The following is a 19,430-nucleotide window of genomic DNA, read 5'->3' as shown; positions in this document are numbered from 1 at the left end:
GCGTCAAGGGGCCTAACCAGCCAACCAAGGTCGAAGTACGAGCTCCCGTTTCCAGATATATTCCAGAAATTGAGAAAACCACCAAGCGAATATTGACTAGCTTACAGTGTCTCGAGCCCATCATTGACTATGGAAAGTAGTCGACTCGGCGCAAACCTAGAGCCAACCCCTGAGCTTCCTGGCTATCTAGGGGCGACTAGCTACTCGGCCATTCTCACGGAGCATCGCAGTGATCTTCCGTTTGAGATGGACAATAGTACGGTGACAGGCACTTCTGTTAGAGCCCTCGACTCGGACCGTCTTAGGGCCGGAGTAGAGCTGTTGAAACTTATTTATGACTTTCCGATCTATGATGTTTTGGTCCGGAAGCTCTACTCTAAGAAAGCAATCGTTGTAGTTCCGATGGTTATCACTGACGCTATTGTAGAGTCTATCAGGAGTGCATTTGACAATCTGGACATTGGAAGCGATATTGAAGCCCAGTTCCAGGCTTTGGTCTATCAGATATCTCATAATACTTCACGGCCACTAACCATACATCGCTCGATGACTGTCCATGACTATTGCGCTTCGTTCACCGGTAAGAGCCTTCGATGGGAGTCTCTTGGGATCGTTCTGTCTATCTCTGGGATATCGTTGATGTCTACCTCGGACAATGATCCGGACCTTGTTCAGGCAGCGCCTAGCAGTGAAGCTCGTGAGAGACTGCGCGCTCAGATTGTGGAGGCAAGCAGCATCTGTCTCAACTTCTGCGACCAGGCATCTTCAATCAACGAACTACTAGGCTTTGCTCAGTATAACGATATCATGTTGAAAACTCAGCATTTTGGCGACACAAGTATGTTTATCTTTTTGTCCACTCGACGCATCGCACGCTAACGGTGGGCTTAGGCTATCAAGCTTGGCGCCGACTAGGCGACTTGTCAGCTACAGTATATGCTGCTGGCTTTCATCAAGAGAACACGCAGGCTGACGATTGCCCATTCTTTCTCCAGCAGTGGAGAAAGATATGCTTCGCTTCTGCTTTTTATGCGGATAAAGCGATAGCCACCTTTGTCGGGCGACCGCCATTTATTAACTATCGATACTGCTCGCTGACACCCCCAATGGACTTACATGAGGATATACTAGTGGCAGGGGGTGACGATCTCGCTAATGCAATTTCAAGCCTGAATATGGAAGGTTGGAACACCCAACGGCAACATTACAGGACGAGCATGATACGTCTGCGGTTCATCTTCTCTGTCTACAGAGATCAAGCTCTCGAGATAGCATTGGGAACATGTGAAGATTGGGATTTGGTCCAGAAGTCCAAGTAAGGAACACTATATGGATTTGGCGCAACGAAGTCATCATCCGCTAATCGAGTACAGCCAAATTATCGAGAAAGCGCGAGCCGCGTTGGAAGCAGCCCCAGCTTTCATTCGATACGACGCCCATGGACAGAACGAGGATGCGGAATCGTACGCTTCGTCTTTTCCCAGTCTCCATATGTACCTCGATTACCTCTACACTATATTCCTCCTCCAGAGAGTTCTGCTGAAACGCACAAATACAGGGCAAGATGCGTTGATCCACACATCGCGCGAGGCCCTATCAATCGTTATCAGGATAGTCTCCAAGTGTGAGGCGTCCATGGACCTGAACAGACACTATTCCTGGCTGGTATGCTTTGATCACCCACCCCACAGGATCCTCTCTTGGGTGTTAACGTCTTGCCTTAGATATTGTACTACGGAGTGCCCAGCGCCAGTGTCCTGACCCTTGAACTTCTTCACCAAACCCAAGAAATCGGACCGCATTCTGTCATGTTGCCTCGCGCGGAGATCATTCGCAATCTAAGTGTATTTCTATCATGTCTGTCGTGGGTTCCGCGTCCAACATATGGTAACTACCAGACCTGCAAGGAAGCCGAGAAGAAACTGTCCCATATTCTCGACCAGATTATTGACCCGCAACCTATCCAGCGAGATGTCTTCAACGACGTGACCTCTGGCCTGGACAGCTTCCTGGATTGGTATAATCCGAGTAACTGGGACTTCAACACTGATTTCCTGTCTTCCAGCGACGGCTTCGGTCTTGCAAGGGATTAATTGGACTCAGGGCGAATTCGCTAGGGTATCACATCTCAGCATCGGTAATTGGGAAGAAGTCGCAACTACCTGAAGCCATTGTATAGCAATCTCGGCAATGAGACAATGCGGCAAACAAGTAGCAAGAAAAGACAACAGCCATCCGATCAAACCCGAGCCAACCTGAACACGTCGACCAACCCGAAACGCCATATAATAAGAACAAACCAAAGCAGAGCACGAGCATCAACAGACATCAAATCATACCATCCATACAAAGTCATTACTGGGATGCGTTTCCTGAAAATAGTAGGCTCTGTGACAGAGCGGACAATTGAAATGGTCCTGCAGGTACCATTTCTCCAGACATTCCTTGTGAAAGACGTGCAGGCATTTCAGCTCCCGGATCTCCTGAGACGGCAGAACAGATTCAAGGCAAACAACGCTGCAACGGGCCGGGTGGGTTAGCTGACTGGCTCTGACCATGCGTCCAGGTGCAAGAAAATGTCGGCCGAAGCGGCAAGCGACGACAAACTGGTAGCGCGACTTACCACACAAATTGACCATCGACTCCCTCGGTGGGTAAGAGGGGCCCTTTCGATTTGGAGCGCCATTCCTCTAGAGTCCGAGCCGGAGACACGGCATCCAATTTGCGCAGCTTGTCGCTCGAACCCTTTTTCTTGCTTTTCGAGCAGGGGCGCTGATCACGACGGTTCACAAACATGGTAAATCTAGAAATCCCTGCGATGAGTTTGGGTCATATCTAATCGGATGCAAACGATATAAGGATAATCCAGAAACCGATAGTCAAAACCAAGTAATAAAACCAACAAATAGGACCAAAATGCAAACACACACTAAAAGTAAACCAAAAACAAGCAAGAACTTGAAAGAATCAAATCTAGCTGAATACTCACAGCAAACACATGATGATCAGAGAAACAACACCAAGTCCCACCCCAAGAACAATTGCCATATGGGTATTATGATCGAAAGAAGTTTTGTCCGACGACAACCCCATGTTCCATGACCCTGGCACAGGCGGGTAGTCGCCGGGGGAACCAAACGTACAGAGTTTCTGGCGCTGGAAAGATGGGGAGAAAATATGGGCGAGAACCGTCTTTTTTGTTTTTCAAATTCCACAGCCTTCCGTTCGGTCACTGCCGCATTTGAAGTAGAAGACAGATAGGTAGGTGGGCAGTGCGTCGGTAGATAAATATAATTACTAGTAGGTCGGTACGTAGTCGATCGCTTCGGTGGGGTTTCACGCCCGTTTAAATTGTGGGGAAAGGTTGACGCTGGAAGGGAGAAATAATCAAAAGCTATCAGACCATCATTCCTGTCAGCAGATCCTGAGGTGCATGGGTTGTTTGTGTTTTGTGAACCCAGTCGACGTATAGACTAAAAACAATAACAACAGAATGAACAAGAGAGAGAGAGAGAGAAGCAGACAAGGTCGAATCTCGAAAGAAAAACAGCAAAACAAAAATAGGGGAAACCCGAGATCAAAAAAAGAAGGTTAATTTAGAATATGTTTCATACTTTATTGTACGGAGGGTACGAAGAGGGCTGTGTGGGAAGAAAAAAAAAGGCAACTAACTTCGGCTTGCATTCCAAGGGAAAAAGGTCGTGCACTGGCCGCTATTTGCCCCAGACTTAACTGATAAGTGACCTTTTAATTGATTTTCCTGCCCTTGGCGTCTATGCGACGAGCGGATCATCGTTTAATCTCGTGAGCACTGACGAGGGAAAGGTGGGCGGTGGTCAGTCAGGCCATTCATCTTCTAGTCATGCCATCATTGCTGGCCCTTACTTTCTTTGGTATGTATTATAGTAGGTAGTATCCATGTATCCATGTATGTATGCAACTGTGCCCTAACTCACCCTTTTAGGACCATTTGCGCATATCACAGGTTTTGACGGCCTTTTCTTTGAAGAAGAGATGAGGAATACTGAAATTCCATTCATCTCTCATTGCATCGATGATCGTCTCCCCCTTGTTCGTCACTTGAGCTTCCCCACGCATCTTGGGGTAATTTAATCGAGCTTAGGGACCAATCAGGACCCCGCATGCGACATCAAAAACGCGGGATTGCCAATTGAAGTAAAGTTCAGCTAAAGGCCGCAGTTTGCTGAAAGAGGAATACGGCGGGGCCCCACCGTTGCGGGATTATCCTCTGACTCGGCTGGAGCCCAGAGTCCAAAGGTCAGGTGGTTCAAAGCATTGGATGTCAATGATGTTGTTTCTAAGTACACTATCGAAATTGGTGGAGATAAAACATCAGAACCATGACGACATCACGCATGGTTCACCATTGGATCTGCAAACAAAACAAACCGACATCATATCGCATGGCGTGGAAAAGTAGAACTCCTACTTTACACTTTATTTTCCGTATGCTCCACATTCGCATACGAGTCCCTAGTTTTCTCCGCTTTATTCATTTCGGCTTCGGCGGCTTTCGCTTCCACATTCTCTGGCAAGGTCCCCAATGCCCGTCCGCCGAACAGGAGATCGATCTCTTCCAGGGACTTCTGCTTGGTCTCCTTGAAAAAGAAAAACACCGTCGGGATCGTGATACAGACATCTAGTGGTGAGAAACAGTATGAGTAACCCGTTTCCACTTCGCTTTCCACTCCTTCAGATCTGAAAGGAAAAGAAAACTTACTAAACAGAATGAAGACCAGGTAGAACCGCCAGTGAATCTTGCCGAATGCAATCGGCGAAACTTGATTCCAGATGGTGCTCACCACCCAGTTGCCAAGGCTGGTTGCGACGGCGTTTCCTCGGCCTCGGATTTGCATCGGCATGACTTCGGCCATGTACACCCTGGAGAGGTTTGTTGTCAGTCCGGCTGGCATGAGCTCACAGTGTGAAGGATACGAGATACAACATACCAGGCGCATGATCCGTAGGAGAAGGAGAAAATCACTGTGATGCAGAAAATGAAAAACACGCCGGCAATGCTGTAACTCGTCCGGGACCCGTCTTCGTTGACCGAGGTCAGTGCGGCTTCACAGATCAGGACGATGGTGACAGCTATCGAGCCAAACAGCATGGGCTTGCGTCGCCCCACTTTGTCGAGCAGGAAAACAATGAAGATAAGATTACAAACTGGACCAACGCAGTTGTAGATACCGGCGACGAGGATGTTGCGGCCTCCTGTGATTCCCAGGGAATTGTATAGGATGGTTTGGTAGTAGCCGATCACGTTGACAGCAGTCATTTGCGCAAAGGCCTGGACGGCGATACCATGACTATAATAGTGCGAACAGCTGTGATCAGTAACTGCCATCTTACAAGGGGGTTCAGGTATGAGTCTGTTTCACATACAGCAATCGAGTCCGCCATTGGGGAACCTGGAACATGATGAGCCAGCCCGACACTGTTACAGCCTTCTCAGCTTCGATGGTCGTTCTAATTTCATTGAATTCTGTCTGAATCCATTCGTCGTTCGTGCCGTCATAGTGCAATTTCCGCAAGATCTTCATTCCCTCTTCGTAGCGTTCCTTTTCGACCAGGTACCGAGGGGATTCGGGCATGAAGAACATTCCCACTGCTAGAAGTAGGCAAGGAACCGTCTGGAAAGCCAGAGGAAAGCGCCATTGGAACTCGCTAGTTTCTGGGGCATGAAGCGATCCAAAACCCACCCATCTATGGAAGCATTAGGGTTCGACCACCTAGGAACAAGGTCGCTAAGGCTGAACTGCAAGGGAAACATACGTGCTGACGATAAATCCAATACCGATCATTTGCTGTGACAAGCCGATAATAAAGCCTCGGCTTCGAGGATGAGCACACTCGGCCTGATAAACTGGAACCGACATTGACAAGAGACCGACAGCCCACCCGGCCAGAATACGACCCACGAGCATCATAGCCAAGTTCTGGGCAGCGGTCTGAAGGATCGCACCAACAAGACATATGAAGGCGCCCATTTGAATAGTAAATTTCCGGCCGAAGCGATCCATCGTCAGTCCTCCCTGGAGGGCGCCCAAAGCAGCTACGGGTGAATAGTCAGTACTCCTTCTTGCTTTTTTGAAGTTATATTACTTGTGGAATCAAAGGTATATATTCATACCTCCACCAGAAAATGTACTATTAATTGCCCCAATGATTGGAGAAGTCTGGACCGTGTTGAAGAAAGCAAGGAAGTTCTTCGATTCGATCACATCGGTCATGACACCGCTGTCATATCCGAAGAGGAACGACCCCGTGGCCGCAAAGGCTGCCAGGCCGATAGTGAAGCCGCGACCCATTTCGACGAAGCTGGAGTAGTAGCAATATCACCTTTGGCAGGCGATGAGCCGATCAATTCAACCCAGGGAATGAGGGGCGAGACAGGGAAAGGACCAGGTATCAGAGGAGTAAAGATGAGGTCGGCGGGGCAGAGAGAAAGACGGCATTGTCTTAATATATCAAATCAAGTATTAGCCTGTATAATAAGCGAGGCTTGTCTGCTTTAAGAATCAAGCCCACGGGTGAGCCTAGACATGAGGATACGACTGACTGGCGGGTAAACAAGAACGAATAGACGGCGTGGAGAAAATCCGGGGACGACCCGCCCGACACTAAAACCACGCCATTTCTCCCCATGGGCACCGTGATTGGCCCGATGCCCATCTCGACCCTTCTTTTTTCCTCCATTGTCAGATTGCAGCATATGAAGTCTAAATGAGGCCAAGCCCAGATATATTACTTGGATTTAGCCATCGCCGGGTAAAACGGATTATTCCACGTATTGTCGAACGGTCGACCAGGGTGGCGTCCAAGCGCACACTCTCTAAAGGTGGTCCAACCGTCCGCTAAGGGTGCCCTCTCTTTTATAGCATGACCAAAACGAATCAGCTCAACGGCCTTGACTGCCAAGTCGGTCCGGCTTGACCGAAGAGAAACGCATGGCCCCGAACTCAAAATGCGTTGGATTGGTGGTTTTTTCGGCATCTAGCGGTTCTGTCTGGACACATGGTAGGGATATGAGAGAGCCTCTAAGGGCTGTTTCACATCACATGACTCATTTTCATATGAACCATCTCGGCCCAGTTCACAATAAGATACTTTACTTGGTTTAGTAGCGGTAGAGGCAGTTAAGCCGAAATGTCCCGTGGGAAGATGCCACCCGGTTAAAGCAAGAACCCGGTTACAGGCTGCGTCTGGGCAACCATGCAATAATAGATCTCGTATAGCAGGCCATCACGTGCAACATGGGACTGTTCAACATCCTACACACTAGTACGAAGTCGTCTCTCTCCGATTGCGGCCCGGAAAACTATTCATCAAGTTTTAAACTCCGAGATCTCTGCACAGCAGTCGGATTTAGGAGCAAAGACTAGTTCTAACGCCGGAACAACGACTATTCAATCATGAGCTGCGCCGGGGGTGCAAAACATAAGCAGTGCATTATTTACTGCTCTGATTCAACGATCAGAGTCATTACCTATAACATATCAACTGGATAGATTAAGCAAATCTCCCAGAATCGGGCTTTATATAAATCCACAGTAGTTATACACCTCTTATCTTCATCTTCACCAACACCACCCGCAACAGCAACCACAACCATGGTCGGACAACACGAAGCTGCCATTCTCCCCCAGAAGGGCGGTCCCTTGTCTCTTGGAAAGCGTCCCACCCCCGAGCCCGGTCCAAATGAGGTTCTCATTGAAGTAAAGGCCGTTGCTTTGAACCCCTGCGATCATTTCCAGCGTGACTATGGCATGCCTCCTGTGCCTATATATCCCGCTATCATCGGATCCGATACTGCTGGTGTTGTCGTCAAGCTGGGCTCGGATGTCACCACGATCCCTGGTCCAGGAAGCCGAGTCATCGCCTTTGCCTCATCATTCTACCAGAACGGCTCCCCCGACCACGGTGCTTTCCAAAAGTACACTTTGGCACAATCCGAAGCTGTCATCCCACTTCCAGACAATCTTTCCTTTGAGGAAGGCGCAGTCTTCCCCATGGCCGTCTTGACTGCCTTAACTGCCTGGACCACAATCGGCATTCCGCTCGACACCAAGTATACTCCCGCGGACAAACAAGCGGTCCTGATCTGGGGCGCATCGAGCAGTGTAGGGACGTTGGCCGTTCAATCGGCCAAGACACTCGGCTTCACTGTCTACGCCACCGCCAGTCCCAAGCACCATGACCTCGTCAAGAGGCTCGGAGCCCATGCGGTCTTCGATTACAGGGCTAGCGATATCGTCTCCCAGATCGTCAACGCCGTGAAGAAGGATGGTGTCAAGCTGCACACTGCACACTGCGTTGTTGATGGAGCTCTGCAGCCCACATTGGACATTCTCAAGGAGACCAAGGGCGATGCACACGCCAAGGTCGCACACTCGCCCCTTCTCCCAGAAGGTCACCCTACCCTCGATAACACGCAGATCACCTTCAACTTCCCACCTATCGATAAGACCGCGAGGAGCAAGCACATGCATGAGGTCTTCCATGGATGGCTGAAGGCCGGTCTGCAGTCCGGTGAAGTAATCCCCAGCCCTACTATCCAGACTGAGGGGGGCGGTCTGGGCGGAATGCACGCAGCACTGGACAAGCTCAAGGTTGGTGTCAGTGGCACTAAGATTGTTGTGCCAGTCTAAGGATTTCTTTTCGTTGATGCACATTGTACTCTGAAATTTCGACCTGCTTAGCGATTTCGGCGTGACACCTCGTCATCGAGCGGGATGAAATGTAGGATGTTGAAGTCGACAATGACGTGCAGTTCTGGGAGATCGTGCTTGACCTGTTTCGTAGTCTAAATTAGCTTCCTAATACTCCCTCTTACATTGGCTGTATGGGGCATATATCACCTGAGAATATAGTATTGCAGTCTCCGCGTCCAAGGCGGGAAATGTATTAGTGCAAGCCCATTAGCCATTCCCTTCAATGGAGTTTTGGAGTTCCTCTACTGCCGGAGCGTGAACAATTCCATCTAATGACAATGAGCCTGCAACTAATCGCCTACGGCATCTGATGCATTCCTAAGTACGTTGTGACGCGCATTGTGGATCCATGCAGTGGGACCTGCAGATGTAACATCTGGAAACTCCGCAGTTGGAGATCTACAAGACCTTGACTCCGCACACCGTCAACTTAATTAAGTGGATAAAGTCTTGGATTTGGATTTTAAAAAACTATTATAGTCCTGAGAACTAAATACTATACTATTCTCTATGATAATGGCGCTAAATTTAGCTTATTATAAGAATATCTTTTGGTAACTGCCTCGGCCTAAGACTGATATATATATATATATATACTTCTGGCCCTCCTGAACAGTTGGTTGCCGATCTTTTCTATAGTCTTGATTGAAAGTGTAATGTACTAGTAACCCTTGATAAAAGCCTTTGCTTGGCTTATATAACCGATTATATATAACTGTATCATATAGATAATATAACTAGTGATGGATTGAATAAGCTCGGCCACTTTGAACCCCGAATTAGTCATGTTCGGCGTCCGGATTAGGAAAACAGCACTAAACAGGCCCAACTATAAAGATCGATGAGTTCCCAAGTAAACTCCTATCAACATTGACAAAATTTCCTTCGCATATTATCTTATATAGCCACACATCCTATAGCCGTATGATATCCCAGCACAAACTTCATCCAAAACTACTACGCCACTACGATGTCCCAGGCCAACATAGCCATCCCCACCGGGTCCCTCATTCTCGTGACTGGTGCAAATGGCTTCATAGCCTCCCATATCGTTGATCAATTTCTCGGAAGCGGTTACAGAGTACGCGGAACTGTTCGATCCGAAAAACCATGGCTAGATGACTACTTTGCCACCAGGCATGGTGCTGGTCATTTTGAATCAGTTCTGCTACCGGAACTGGGAGACAAGGAGACACTGGATAAATTATTGGACGGTGTTGCAGGTGTCGTACATGTGGTAGCGTCACTCCCTCAAGACCCAAGATTAAAGTCCGTCAATGCTGAATGAACTCCAGGCATCAGATGTCTCCCTGAGGCCTGACCCCGAAATTATATCAAAATCCGTCGCCACAACCTTGAGTGTTCTTGAAGCGGCAGCGAAGCATGATACCGTGACTCGATTCGTTCTGACTTCTTCAGCTTCTGCCGCTTCGTTCCCTCAGCCTGGTCAACCTGGTATTATCATCGACTCAAGTAAGTTGTTAATAGCCTCACATGTCATTGGTATCTAATGTGTCCAGATACATGGAATGACAGTGCCGTAAGAAGCGCTAGGGATCCCAGTGTTCCCGTAGCCCAGAAATCATACTTCGTGTACGCTGCATCCAAGACCGAATCAGAACGAGAGGCCTGGAAGTGGGTAAAGCAAAACAAGCCTGGCTTTGACTTTAACACAGTCCTTCCCGACACGAACGTAAGTTCAGCTTGAGGTCTATTCCACTCTTGACTGACCCATAGTCTCTATAGTTTGGCAAAATACTACATCCCGAGATAGGCGGCTCCACTATGGGCCTCGTCCGTAAACTCTTATCTGGGAACCGGGTTGGCATCGACTATATCTCTCCACGTAAGTTGGGTATTGTCTTCCATTTGAAGCATTGGCTAATGACAGGATGATAGAATGGTTTGTCGACGTCGAAGACACAGCCCGTCTACACGTTGCCGCCGTCCTTGATGGAAGGGTGAAATCAGAACGCCTTTTCGCTTTTGCAACTCCATATAACTGGACAGATATTGTGGACATTCTGCGCAAGGCCTTTCCTGTGAACAGTAGTATCCCCCAACCCCCGGAGAATGAACCGCGGGACCTCAGTCAGGTTGGTCCTTCTGTCAGGGCAGAGAGTCTAATCAAGGAGTTTTGGGGCCGTGATGGATGGACGAGCTTGGAAGAAAGTATCCTTGGCGGAACTGGGGACCTTGAAGGATTTAGGGGGTAGGCATTGTTCTTGCTTATAAAGGCTTTGTGCAGAGCGTTTTGATCTTGTTTCGTGTTTGGTATGGCGTACATATCGTCAACAAGAGAAGCCGTGTGTTAAGTACTAGTTTTTAAAACCATATAATCAAGAGACTTGGGTAACAGATCAAGCAACTCTATCAGTTTTGTCTAATTTTGTTTTTGTTTTTTTTTCTTCTCTCCACACCGGCTTATCTGATAATCTGTCAGCTTAAATCTGCCAAGTGGCTCCGCCACCCCCTACCTATTCAATTTTACCCAGGAACAATTCTGTCTTGGATACTTGCTCTTCAAGATGATGTATTTAGTGAATAACGTGTATATTGATTTGTAGAGAAAAGGCTGTTATATTACTTGGACCAATCAACGATTGACTAGAGATATGCAAATCGTCCGGAGCTGCTTAGAATTAACTTAACAATTCCTCAGACGCTAGCGCAAAAAAATAGGTCCTTTCAAGAGAGTACTATATTAAGCTAGCGTGATCTTTTCGCGCCGTCTTGAAGTTGATAGTCTCGTTAGTAGTCGGCAAATGGATTCCATGGAATGTTTCCGATTGCGGGCCGACGAAACTTAGTACTAGCAGGATGATGTAGTACATCAGTAAATCCACCCCTGTTCGTATTATTTTTTTTTTGTTTGTTATGCTCATCATCCAACTTCATCCACACTTAATTGAACCACACAATGGCATGGATTAGTCGCTCCGACACTATGCCACAGAGCTCTCCACCTTCATCTCCTGCTCTTTCGAGCTCTTATCATTCTATCCGTCCTAGACGACCTAGTCTTGAGATCGACGGCGAAATTCTGTCTACCCGCGGCCAACGTTTGGCAAGTCTCATTCGCAGGCGTTCTATCTCCACCCAGAGCCCTGAACCCTGGGATGATACTACTCGGCATGATGAACTTCCGCCTTGGGAACGGGCAAAGAAATTGATCGGGGATGTCAAGTCCGTCTATAATTGGTATGTCATTGACCATGGTCCATGGAACACACGTCTTGGGGGCAACGTAAATCTCATGCAAAATCCCGTCTCCAGGCAATTGTATTATAGAGACCCCAAATCATTAGAAGGGATGAGCAAAAAGCTGTGGGTAAATTTCTTTCCTTCGATTGACACCCTAATCTAACGTCATCAGACGGGAATACTATGAGCGGAACAATGATCTCATAGCGCAATACGTATATATTGACCGGTTACTTGACTCATCATTGCCGCACCGCCTCATTGGAGATTACCACCATAATCGAGATGTTATACCCGAAACAGAGTCCGGCAATTCCGGAAACGAACACGAACCTGACAACAACCTGACTACCGCTGCCGATGGTGATGGTAATGGTAATGGTAATGGAGAGCCGCAACAAAAGCAAGACCGAATTAAACGGACTCCGCGCAACCTCTACCGGATCCCCGATGAGAGCACGCCTCTTTTACCTCAGGACGGAAACGAAAGCGCCCCGTCCCTATCAGATGGCGGGCCGAAAGACGACGACTTCGTCGATAGCAGTGCCCGCATTGTTACGATTGCCATCTACGTGAACTTCGTCGCCAACGTGGTCTTGCTATTAGCAAAGATAGTCGTCATGTCCATGACAAACTCCCTTTCCGTTCTTGCTAGCTTGGTGGACGGCGCATTGGACTTTCTGAGCACTGCTATTGTCTGGGTGACAACAACCCTCATTCAAAAAGACGACCGCTATCAATACCCCATCAGCAGACGTCGATTGGAACCCCTAAGCGTGTTGGTCTTCGCTGTGGTGATGATGACCTCCTTTGTCCAGGTGGCCATCACATCCTTCACTCGGCTGATCTCCAACGATACAACCCTAGTCAATCTAACGATACCTTCGATTGCGGTGATGGCCAGCACCGTAGTCGTGAAACTCGCCTGCTGGTTCTGGTGTCGATTAATCAAGAACTCGAGCGTCCAAGCCCTGGCACAAGATGCCGAAACAGATGTGGTGTTCAACTTGTTCAGTATTCTCTTCCCTCTGAGTAAGTGGAAACCCTTTTAACCAACCACTCCCAAGACATTACAACCAACTAACCCTTTACTCCTCCAGTCGGCTCTTTCTTCAAACTATGGTGGGTCGACCCCCTTGGCGGTCTCCTCCTCTCAGTCTACATTATATGGAACTGGAGCGGAACCGCAGGCGAGCATATTCGCCATCTCACAGGAGCGGCCGCATCTCCCATCGACCAGAGCGTTCTACTCTACATGACCATGCGGTTCTCCAAAGCCATCCTCAAGATCCAGAACCTGAGGGCCTATTATGCCGGAGACCTCTTGAACGTCGAAGTAGACATCATCCTGGAAGGGAAGACCCGGCTGCGCGACGCCCATGACATTGGCGAGAGTCTACAGTACATGATCGAGAGTGTCCCCACGGTCGACCGCGCCTTCGTACACATGGATTATGATCCGTGGAACATCCCCACCCATTTGAACCAGCAGGCTCATTAGTTTCACAAAGTAACAGACAAGAGTAGTAATTCATAAAACATCGTGCAACTATATCATGCATGAAAATAAATACATAGTTACATAGTATACCCGCTGAGTCATCCCACCATTAAACAAAAATCCAATACCACGTGACCTCGCGTCCAGCGCGTCCCCAACCACGTCGATCTCAAATTTTCTTTCCTGACGGGTATGTACAGTATGTAACTTGCAAGAGAACAAAAAAAAAAACTACAAAAGCGGTGTTGTAACATAGCAAAGTGACATTGGGGCCACTCGTACCTTTCCCAAACCAGACGCACATGACACTATCAGTGTGATGTCAACCAGGGAAAGAAATGAGAATCTTAAAATATCTTTTTCGGGATTGGCTCTGGGTGCTGCTCCTTGCTTAGATCGTCGTGGTCCCCCTCGCGTTTGGGGAATATCGGTCCGGTCGGGCTGAGAGATACCCACTTTGGGTTAGAGATTTGTGCATTTTAAAACCAAGGTTGAGGTGGTGGTGGTGCTGTTGGCCTGATGTTGGATGCTGGAGGGTACCTATGATAAAAACGTCCGTACTCCGTATACCGTTGGTATGGGTGTAGTTGGTACTGTACACTTGGACCGCGATGGTGTCGTCGGCGTATCAACCCCGCGCCCCGGGGATTGTGGTATTGCTTTACGATTTGATGATTTGTCTACGGTAGTGGGATGCAGTGTGCTGGCAAAGACTGTTTAGATTTTATGTTCTAGAAATGATGTTTTATTTTAACATAAGAATTTTCAAGCAATAAAACAAAGAAACAAAAGAAAAGAAAATAAGCTCAGAATTCCAGAAAGTTGGACCCTCGTGCTCCGGGCGGAGCTAAACTGAGTTACAACGCCTGCACGGGTGCGTCCGCGTCCACATCGCGACGCGATTAGATGAAGCGCTTTTTTCCCACTCACCTTGGGGTCGCTTTTTCGCTCCAGATCACTAGCCCCCAGAACGTCCAACGGGACTAGTGCTGGCTTTCTTATATTCCTGATTATTCTTGCTTCTTTCTTGCAATTGTCTTCTCTAGCCCTCATGCTTTTATCCTAACCTATCAACTACACAATGTCTGACCCGGAGCCTTCTGCTGCGCCATGCTCATCGTCTCCGCCAACTGCTCAGGCGTCCGAGTCCACAGCTGCTCTCAATTATGCCTTCCTTGTACACTCGCAGAAAACCCTAACGCAGAACCTTCCCCCGCGTGTCGATAACAAGTTACTCGCACGGCAGAAACGTCGCCGTACAAGGTATATTAAGCGGAAGGGCCCTATTGATATATCCAGCTAACGCGTGCTTACTCTGGAACAACAGTCCTGAGGATCATGCAGTACTGGAGGCGGAGTACCAACGAAACCCCAAGCCAGATAAGACAGCCCGGGCCAGCATAGTCAGTCGCGTGTCGTTGGGTGAAAAGGAAGTGCAAGTACGTCTCTTGGATAAGATTGAATGATTGACACTCCTTTGTCCTGACTGTTGCTCTTCAACGTTACAGATATGGTTTCAGAACCGTCGCCAAAATGATCGTCGGAAGTCGAAACCCCTCCAGCCTCATGAGCTGCTGGCTCCTCGGTCCGACGCGTCGAAACAGAGTTTCAGCGATGAGAGTGTACCTGCAGAACCAGGCTCTTCTAGCGGGGCAGAGCAGTATGACGACCCTAGTAATGAAAGCAATGCGGCGGCACAGGCTTTGGAGAATGACTCTTTCACGTCGGATATGGTTCGTGGAAGCCAAGAAGAACCCGAGCAGCCCGTCTTGAGTTCCCAGACGAGCGTAGCAACATCAGAAGCACCAGAAAATAAGGAAGGGACGCAAGAGAACTCTCGGTCGGAGTTCGATTTGAACAAAGAACATGCGAGCGTACCATCCGATACACCACACCAGAATTCCGCGAAAAGGAAGCGGTCGATCACGGACCTTAGACAGGGTAGATCAGAAGCACAGCAACCCTTAACACCATGTGGAGTGCAGGGCATGAGATCACCACCGTCTCTGCGCATATCCTTGTCGTTTGATGGAGAAGCTATGGTGAGAAAGGAAGGCGAATTAACACCATCCCCGCCCAAGGGACGGAACGCGCTCCGAATTGCCATGTCTTCAGATGGAAAAGCCGTGATTCGTGCCGATGGAGAACCATCGCCATCCAAAAACCGTATTTCAATGTTCCCAACCCGGACCCCTCGATTCACGGGACTTCGGAGAAGCAATAGTGCAGTGGTTCTGGGAACACCTAGAGGATCTATCGAAAGGGAAAGGATCTTTGGACGATCACGCGACCCTCGGAATTGGGAATCTGTCTTCGACACCGATGCCCGGAGTGCATTATCCACCCCATCCAGCTCACAAAGTGGAGCACATACAGGATCCCCTGGATTTTTCCGCTCCGGTGGTCCTCGTTCGTTGACCCGAAGCCTGTCGGCAAAGTATAAGAATACTGCCACATTCAATTCCTCTGAACATCTTAACACACCCGTTCCACAAACTACAAGGGAGAAGAGGAGAAAATTATCGCGCGCGGTTTCGTCGTTGGGCCGTCTCGAATCTGGTCTCGAAGTCACCAACGATAAGAACACCTCTTACTCAGCAAAAATGTCGAAGAGCATGGCAGGAAAAGGCAATAGAGATATAGAGTGCGGTGATTCAGACAAGGAGAACTGGATTCCGGGGACCCAAACGTCTCGTGTCCGCCGACGAGCGGCATCTCAACATCATTCATCACGTCCCGTCCTGAGAGATGCTAACGGGAAGGATGGAAAAGTCAACAAGGACTTGACTACCAGACGCTCTCGGCTCTCTCAGGCGTCGCAGCGTAAAGCAAACGAGAAAGCTTTGCCAACAGTCGATACCGAAGTGTCCACATTCATGGCTGGTGGGGGTGGTTCCAGTCAGGAAGAGGACCTCGATTGCATCCAGGGCCTCTTATCCTTGAGCCAAGGTGCATGGCGGTAGGAACAGATATACCCGTTTCCTTGTGCCATGAGATATTTCCTTTGTTAATTTTCCTTTGTTTCATATTCTTTCCTTTGTAGTTATGTCCAAGTTGCGAGCGCCAGCAAGCGGTGACTTCATGTATGATCTGTGATGCTCAACCTGTGATGATCGAACTGCCTTCTTTCTTCTTTGTCCAACCATTTCTTCTAGGGATACGACATCCTCACGGCTGTGACCACCACCTACCAAATATTGATGACGAGATCCTGTCGAATATTAAGATATCCAAATGTAATTCCAGGCTAATAGAGCAATTGAAATGAACGACAAAATTCAGGGATATGATATAGTGCAGGCAGTATGAGAAAGTAACAAGTAATTCGATGACCTCGGCGGCAACAGGAGCCAACGGCAAGTGGCACGTGGCCCGAGCTCACTACCATTAATTCTAAACATTTTAAATGTACTATTTATTCTTCATCTTTATCTGCCGGTCCGCTTTTCTTTCCTACGTCGGTTGGATGCTAAGATTGCCTCGACTGCACTTACAGGCAAGTCAGTGTCTGTCAGCTTTGGTAAGTGAATACTATCATCATTAAGATTGCTTTATATAAAACCTGTGTGAAGGTATACGCCACTTGCATCATACGTCTTCGTTGGTATGGATCGTAGGAATGCTGTCTACATCAACAATGCAGATCAGCCACCCCACTTTCCTTTTTATCAATTCCTGTACACTTTTTTTGCTTTGAGCTTGTTTCTACTCTCATTCTCCTGCCAAGATCCGAGGTCTTTCTGTCCCCGTCATCCATCAATTTATAGATTGATAGCGGCCAGATAAATCCTTGGAAACATAGACAAAACAGGAACCTGAGATAGCAATACCTTCATCGATATTCAGTATTCTATCTGGACATGACTGCTTCGAAACGTTTCATAACACATATGGCTCATATAAAGCTAATCAGGAGACGGCGCAGAAACTCACTCGCACCTGTACTACCAAGTCAGGCAATATAGTATACTCACTATCGCTACTCTCTCAGAAATCCAACCCTGTATTCCACAACATCAACATGGGTAAAACCCCACAGGTAGCCATTATTGGTGCGGGCTTCTCTGGCCTGAGGTGTGCAGATATTCTTATGCAAAATGGTGTGCGAGTGACAATCTTCGAAGCTAGAAACCGTGTTGGAGGACGGGTATGTACGCAAGAGACAAACTTGAGTAGTATAAAGTTGATATATTAACACCAACTAGGTACACCAAAGCAAGGTTGGGGATCGCTTAATCGATCTGTGAGTGCTTCGTTCTATCATTTCCATAAGACTGCTCGAGGTCACTCATGCTGATGATGCGAAGTGGTCCCAACTGGATCCATGGCACTGGCACAAATCCAATAGCGGCCATCGCAGAATTGACGAAAACGACCATAGAAGATTTTGAGGGAAACCAGGCATTCATCTCTATGGATGGAAGCCCGATTGATGACAACACAGCTACCAAGATCTCGGAGTTCGTGTGGACGACTATCGATGAAGCATTCAAGTACAGTAACACATATAAAGACACTATCCCACCGGAACGAAGTCTGTTCGACTTCTTTCTAGATAAAGTCGAGAAGGCAGACTTTACTCCACAAGAGAAGAAATGGTGTCTTGAAACCTGCAGACTATGGGGCGCATATGTCGGTGACCCAATCGAAAGACAAAGTCTGAAGTTCTTCTGCCTGGAAGAATGCATAGATGGCAGTATGTTCAATCCACCGTCACCACAAATAGTGCCCTAGACTGACCATCGAATACCAGACAACTACTTTGTGGCATCCACCTACAAAGACATACTCGCCCACGTCTCCAGGGCCGCCCTGCAAAATGCCGATATCCGATTCAACGAACCTGTCACCAACATCAACTCCATCGTCCAAGCAGACTCAAACGCTCCCCACAAAACAACATTAACAACCGCCACAGGCGAAACTCACACCTTCGACGAAGTCGTAGTAACATGTCCACTGGGCTGGCTAAAGCGCAACAAATCCGCATTCACTCCCGAACTCCCTCCCCGTCTCGTCCAAGCAATCGACAACATCTCCTACGGCCGCTTAGAAAAAGTCTACATCACTTTCCCCCGGGCATTCTGGCACAAAGATCCTAGTGATCCCACCACCAGCGGAACCACAAGTTACAGTGCCTATGAGCGTCCAACCTTCACACAGTTCCTCGATCCCACATACACAAAAGGACCTGAGGGTATCCTCTGGAACCAAGAATGTATATCCTTAGCCGCTCTCTCAGCCGACTGCGCTCATCCAACTCTCCTATTCTATACTTATGGACCCTGCGCTACGTATATAGTATCCAAAGTGGCCAACCTCGATCCCTCGTCCCAGGAATACTACAACTTCCTCGATGACTTCCTGCGTCCATTCTACTCCCGTCTGTATGGGTTTCGAAAGTCCTCACCCGATTGTAAACCGCTCGCTGTAATGGCAACCCAGTGGCAGAGTGATCCGTACGCTGGGAATGGGTCGTATTGCAACTTTCAAGTTGGGCTCAATCAGGGCGATCGGGATATCGAGATTCTGCGAGCGGGACTCGGGCCAGATCGTGGCGTGTGGTTTGCTGGAGAGCATACGGCGCCGTTCGTTGCGCTTGGGACGACGACTGGGGCGTACTGGAGTGGGGAGCGTGCTGCTGGACAAATCTGTCAATGGTATGGCCTTGGTAGACAGGGGCTAGGCTTCGAAAGGGATGATTCTTTGCCTTCGGCCGGTGGGAAAAGAGTTGTCGCTTCCGTGGACTGAGATGATAAGATATATGGCGAACAATACCTTACATCATCTGTGGATACTACATAGATGGATATAGCTGGTTTGCTGCTTTTGGAGCGAAGATGTAGGAGATGTACTTGAGTATGTACGATTGCCATTGAGCAGTCTGCGCTATTTACACAATCAAGGGACACACCTCAAAATTTGACCCATGATATAAAATATTGATCCAACAAGATGAAGAGCAACAGGGGAATCACAACAATGACGCT

At 48.3% G+C, this 19,430-nt stretch overlaps 7 protein-coding genes across 7 annotated transcripts; 5 read left to right on the top strand and 2 right to left on the bottom strand.

Moving 5' to 3' along the window:
- Nucleotides 1-129: 129 nt before the first annotated feature.
- F9C07_2100293 (uncharacterized protein) lies at nucleotides 130-2,093 on the top strand (the record flags this gene model as incomplete). The annotated part of the gene is made up of 4 exons (XM_041290031.1): nucleotides 130-838; nucleotides 892-1,315; nucleotides 1,374-1,665; nucleotides 1,725-2,093. 4 exons carry the CDS (start codon nucleotides 130-132, stop codon nucleotides 2,091-2,093), a joined length of 1,794 nt encoding a protein of 597 aa, XP_041143197.1.
- On the bottom strand, nucleotides 1,980-3,656 carry F9C07_2409 (RING finger domain protein). Its single transcript, XM_041290016.2, has 3 exons — nucleotides 2,990-3,656; nucleotides 2,624-2,803; nucleotides 1,980-2,517 (listed from the first exon to the last, which is right to left on the bottom strand). Exons 1-3 carry the CDS (start codon nucleotides 3,091-3,093, stop codon nucleotides 2,334-2,336), a joined length of 468 nt encoding a protein of 155 aa, XP_041143196.2. The 5' UTR covers nucleotides 3,094-3,656; the 3' UTR covers nucleotides 1,980-2,333.
- A 79-nt stretch (nucleotides 3,657-3,735) lies between these two features.
- Nucleotides 3,736-6,600, bottom strand: F9C07_1289336 (putative transporter). Its single transcript, XM_041290015.2, has 8 exons — nucleotides 6,584-6,600; nucleotides 6,155-6,482; nucleotides 5,797-6,076; nucleotides 5,407-5,727; nucleotides 4,971-5,330; nucleotides 4,742-4,902; nucleotides 3,886-4,660; nucleotides 3,736-3,811 (listed from the first exon to the last, which is right to left on the bottom strand). Exons 2-7 carry the CDS (start codon nucleotides 6,330-6,332, stop codon nucleotides 4,452-4,454), a joined length of 1,509 nt encoding a protein of 502 aa, XP_041143195.1. The 5' UTR covers nucleotides 6,333-6,482; nucleotides 6,584-6,600; the 3' UTR covers nucleotides 3,736-3,811; nucleotides 3,886-4,451.
- A 1,034-nt stretch (nucleotides 6,601-7,634) lies between these two features.
- Nucleotides 7,635-8,672, top strand: F9C07_2411 (putative zinc binding dehydrogenase; the record flags this gene model as incomplete). Its single annotated transcript, XM_041284870.1, has 1 exon — nucleotides 7,635-8,672. The coding sequence occupies one exon, from the start codon at nucleotides 7,635-7,637 to the stop codon at nucleotides 8,670-8,672; it is 1,038 nt and encodes a 345-aa protein (XP_041143194.1).
- A 909-nt stretch (nucleotides 8,673-9,581) lies between these two features.
- On the top strand, nucleotides 9,582-11,170 carry F9C07_2277872 (cinnamoyl-CoA reductase). The gene is made up of 5 exons (XM_041290014.2): nucleotides 9,582-9,972; nucleotides 10,031-10,208; nucleotides 10,256-10,428; nucleotides 10,482-10,581; nucleotides 10,635-11,170. Exons 1-5 carry the CDS (start codon nucleotides 9,706-9,708, stop codon nucleotides 10,949-10,951), a joined length of 1,035 nt encoding a protein of 344 aa, XP_041143193.2. The 5' UTR covers nucleotides 9,582-9,705; the 3' UTR covers nucleotides 10,952-11,170.
- A 133-nt stretch (nucleotides 11,171-11,303) lies between these two features.
- Nucleotides 11,304-13,981, top strand: F9C07_1287980 (cation diffusion facilitator). Its single transcript, XM_071507910.1, has 4 exons — nucleotides 11,304-11,936; nucleotides 12,012-12,062; nucleotides 12,112-12,971; nucleotides 13,040-13,981. Exons 1-4 carry the CDS (start codon nucleotides 11,656-11,658, stop codon nucleotides 13,438-13,440), a joined length of 1,593 nt encoding a protein of 530 aa, XP_071363929.1. The 5' UTR covers nucleotides 11,304-11,655; the 3' UTR covers nucleotides 13,441-13,981.
- A 540-nt stretch (nucleotides 13,982-14,521) lies between these two features.
- F9C07_2057373 (uncharacterized protein) lies at nucleotides 14,522-19,191 on the top strand (the record flags this gene model as incomplete). The annotated part of the gene is made up of 7 exons (XM_041284869.2): nucleotides 14,522-14,703; nucleotides 14,768-14,879; nucleotides 14,949-16,178; nucleotides 17,432-17,587; nucleotides 17,646-17,683; nucleotides 17,748-18,136; nucleotides 18,194-19,191. The coding sequence occupies 7 exons, from the start codon at nucleotides 14,522-14,524 to the stop codon at nucleotides 19,189-19,191; spliced, it is 3,105 nt and encodes a 1,034-aa protein (XP_041143190.2).
- Nucleotides 19,192-19,430: the final 239 nt, after the last annotated feature.

This window comes from Aspergillus flavus, chromosome 2 (assembly GCF_009017415.1).
Source record: "Aspergillus flavus chromosome 2, complete sequence".
NCBI classification, from domain to species: domain Eukaryota; kingdom Fungi; phylum Ascomycota; class Eurotiomycetes; order Eurotiales; family Aspergillaceae; genus Aspergillus; species Aspergillus flavus.
The sequence above is the reverse complement of the archived record's forward strand: the minus strand, read 5'-3'. Positions and strand labels throughout refer to the sequence as shown.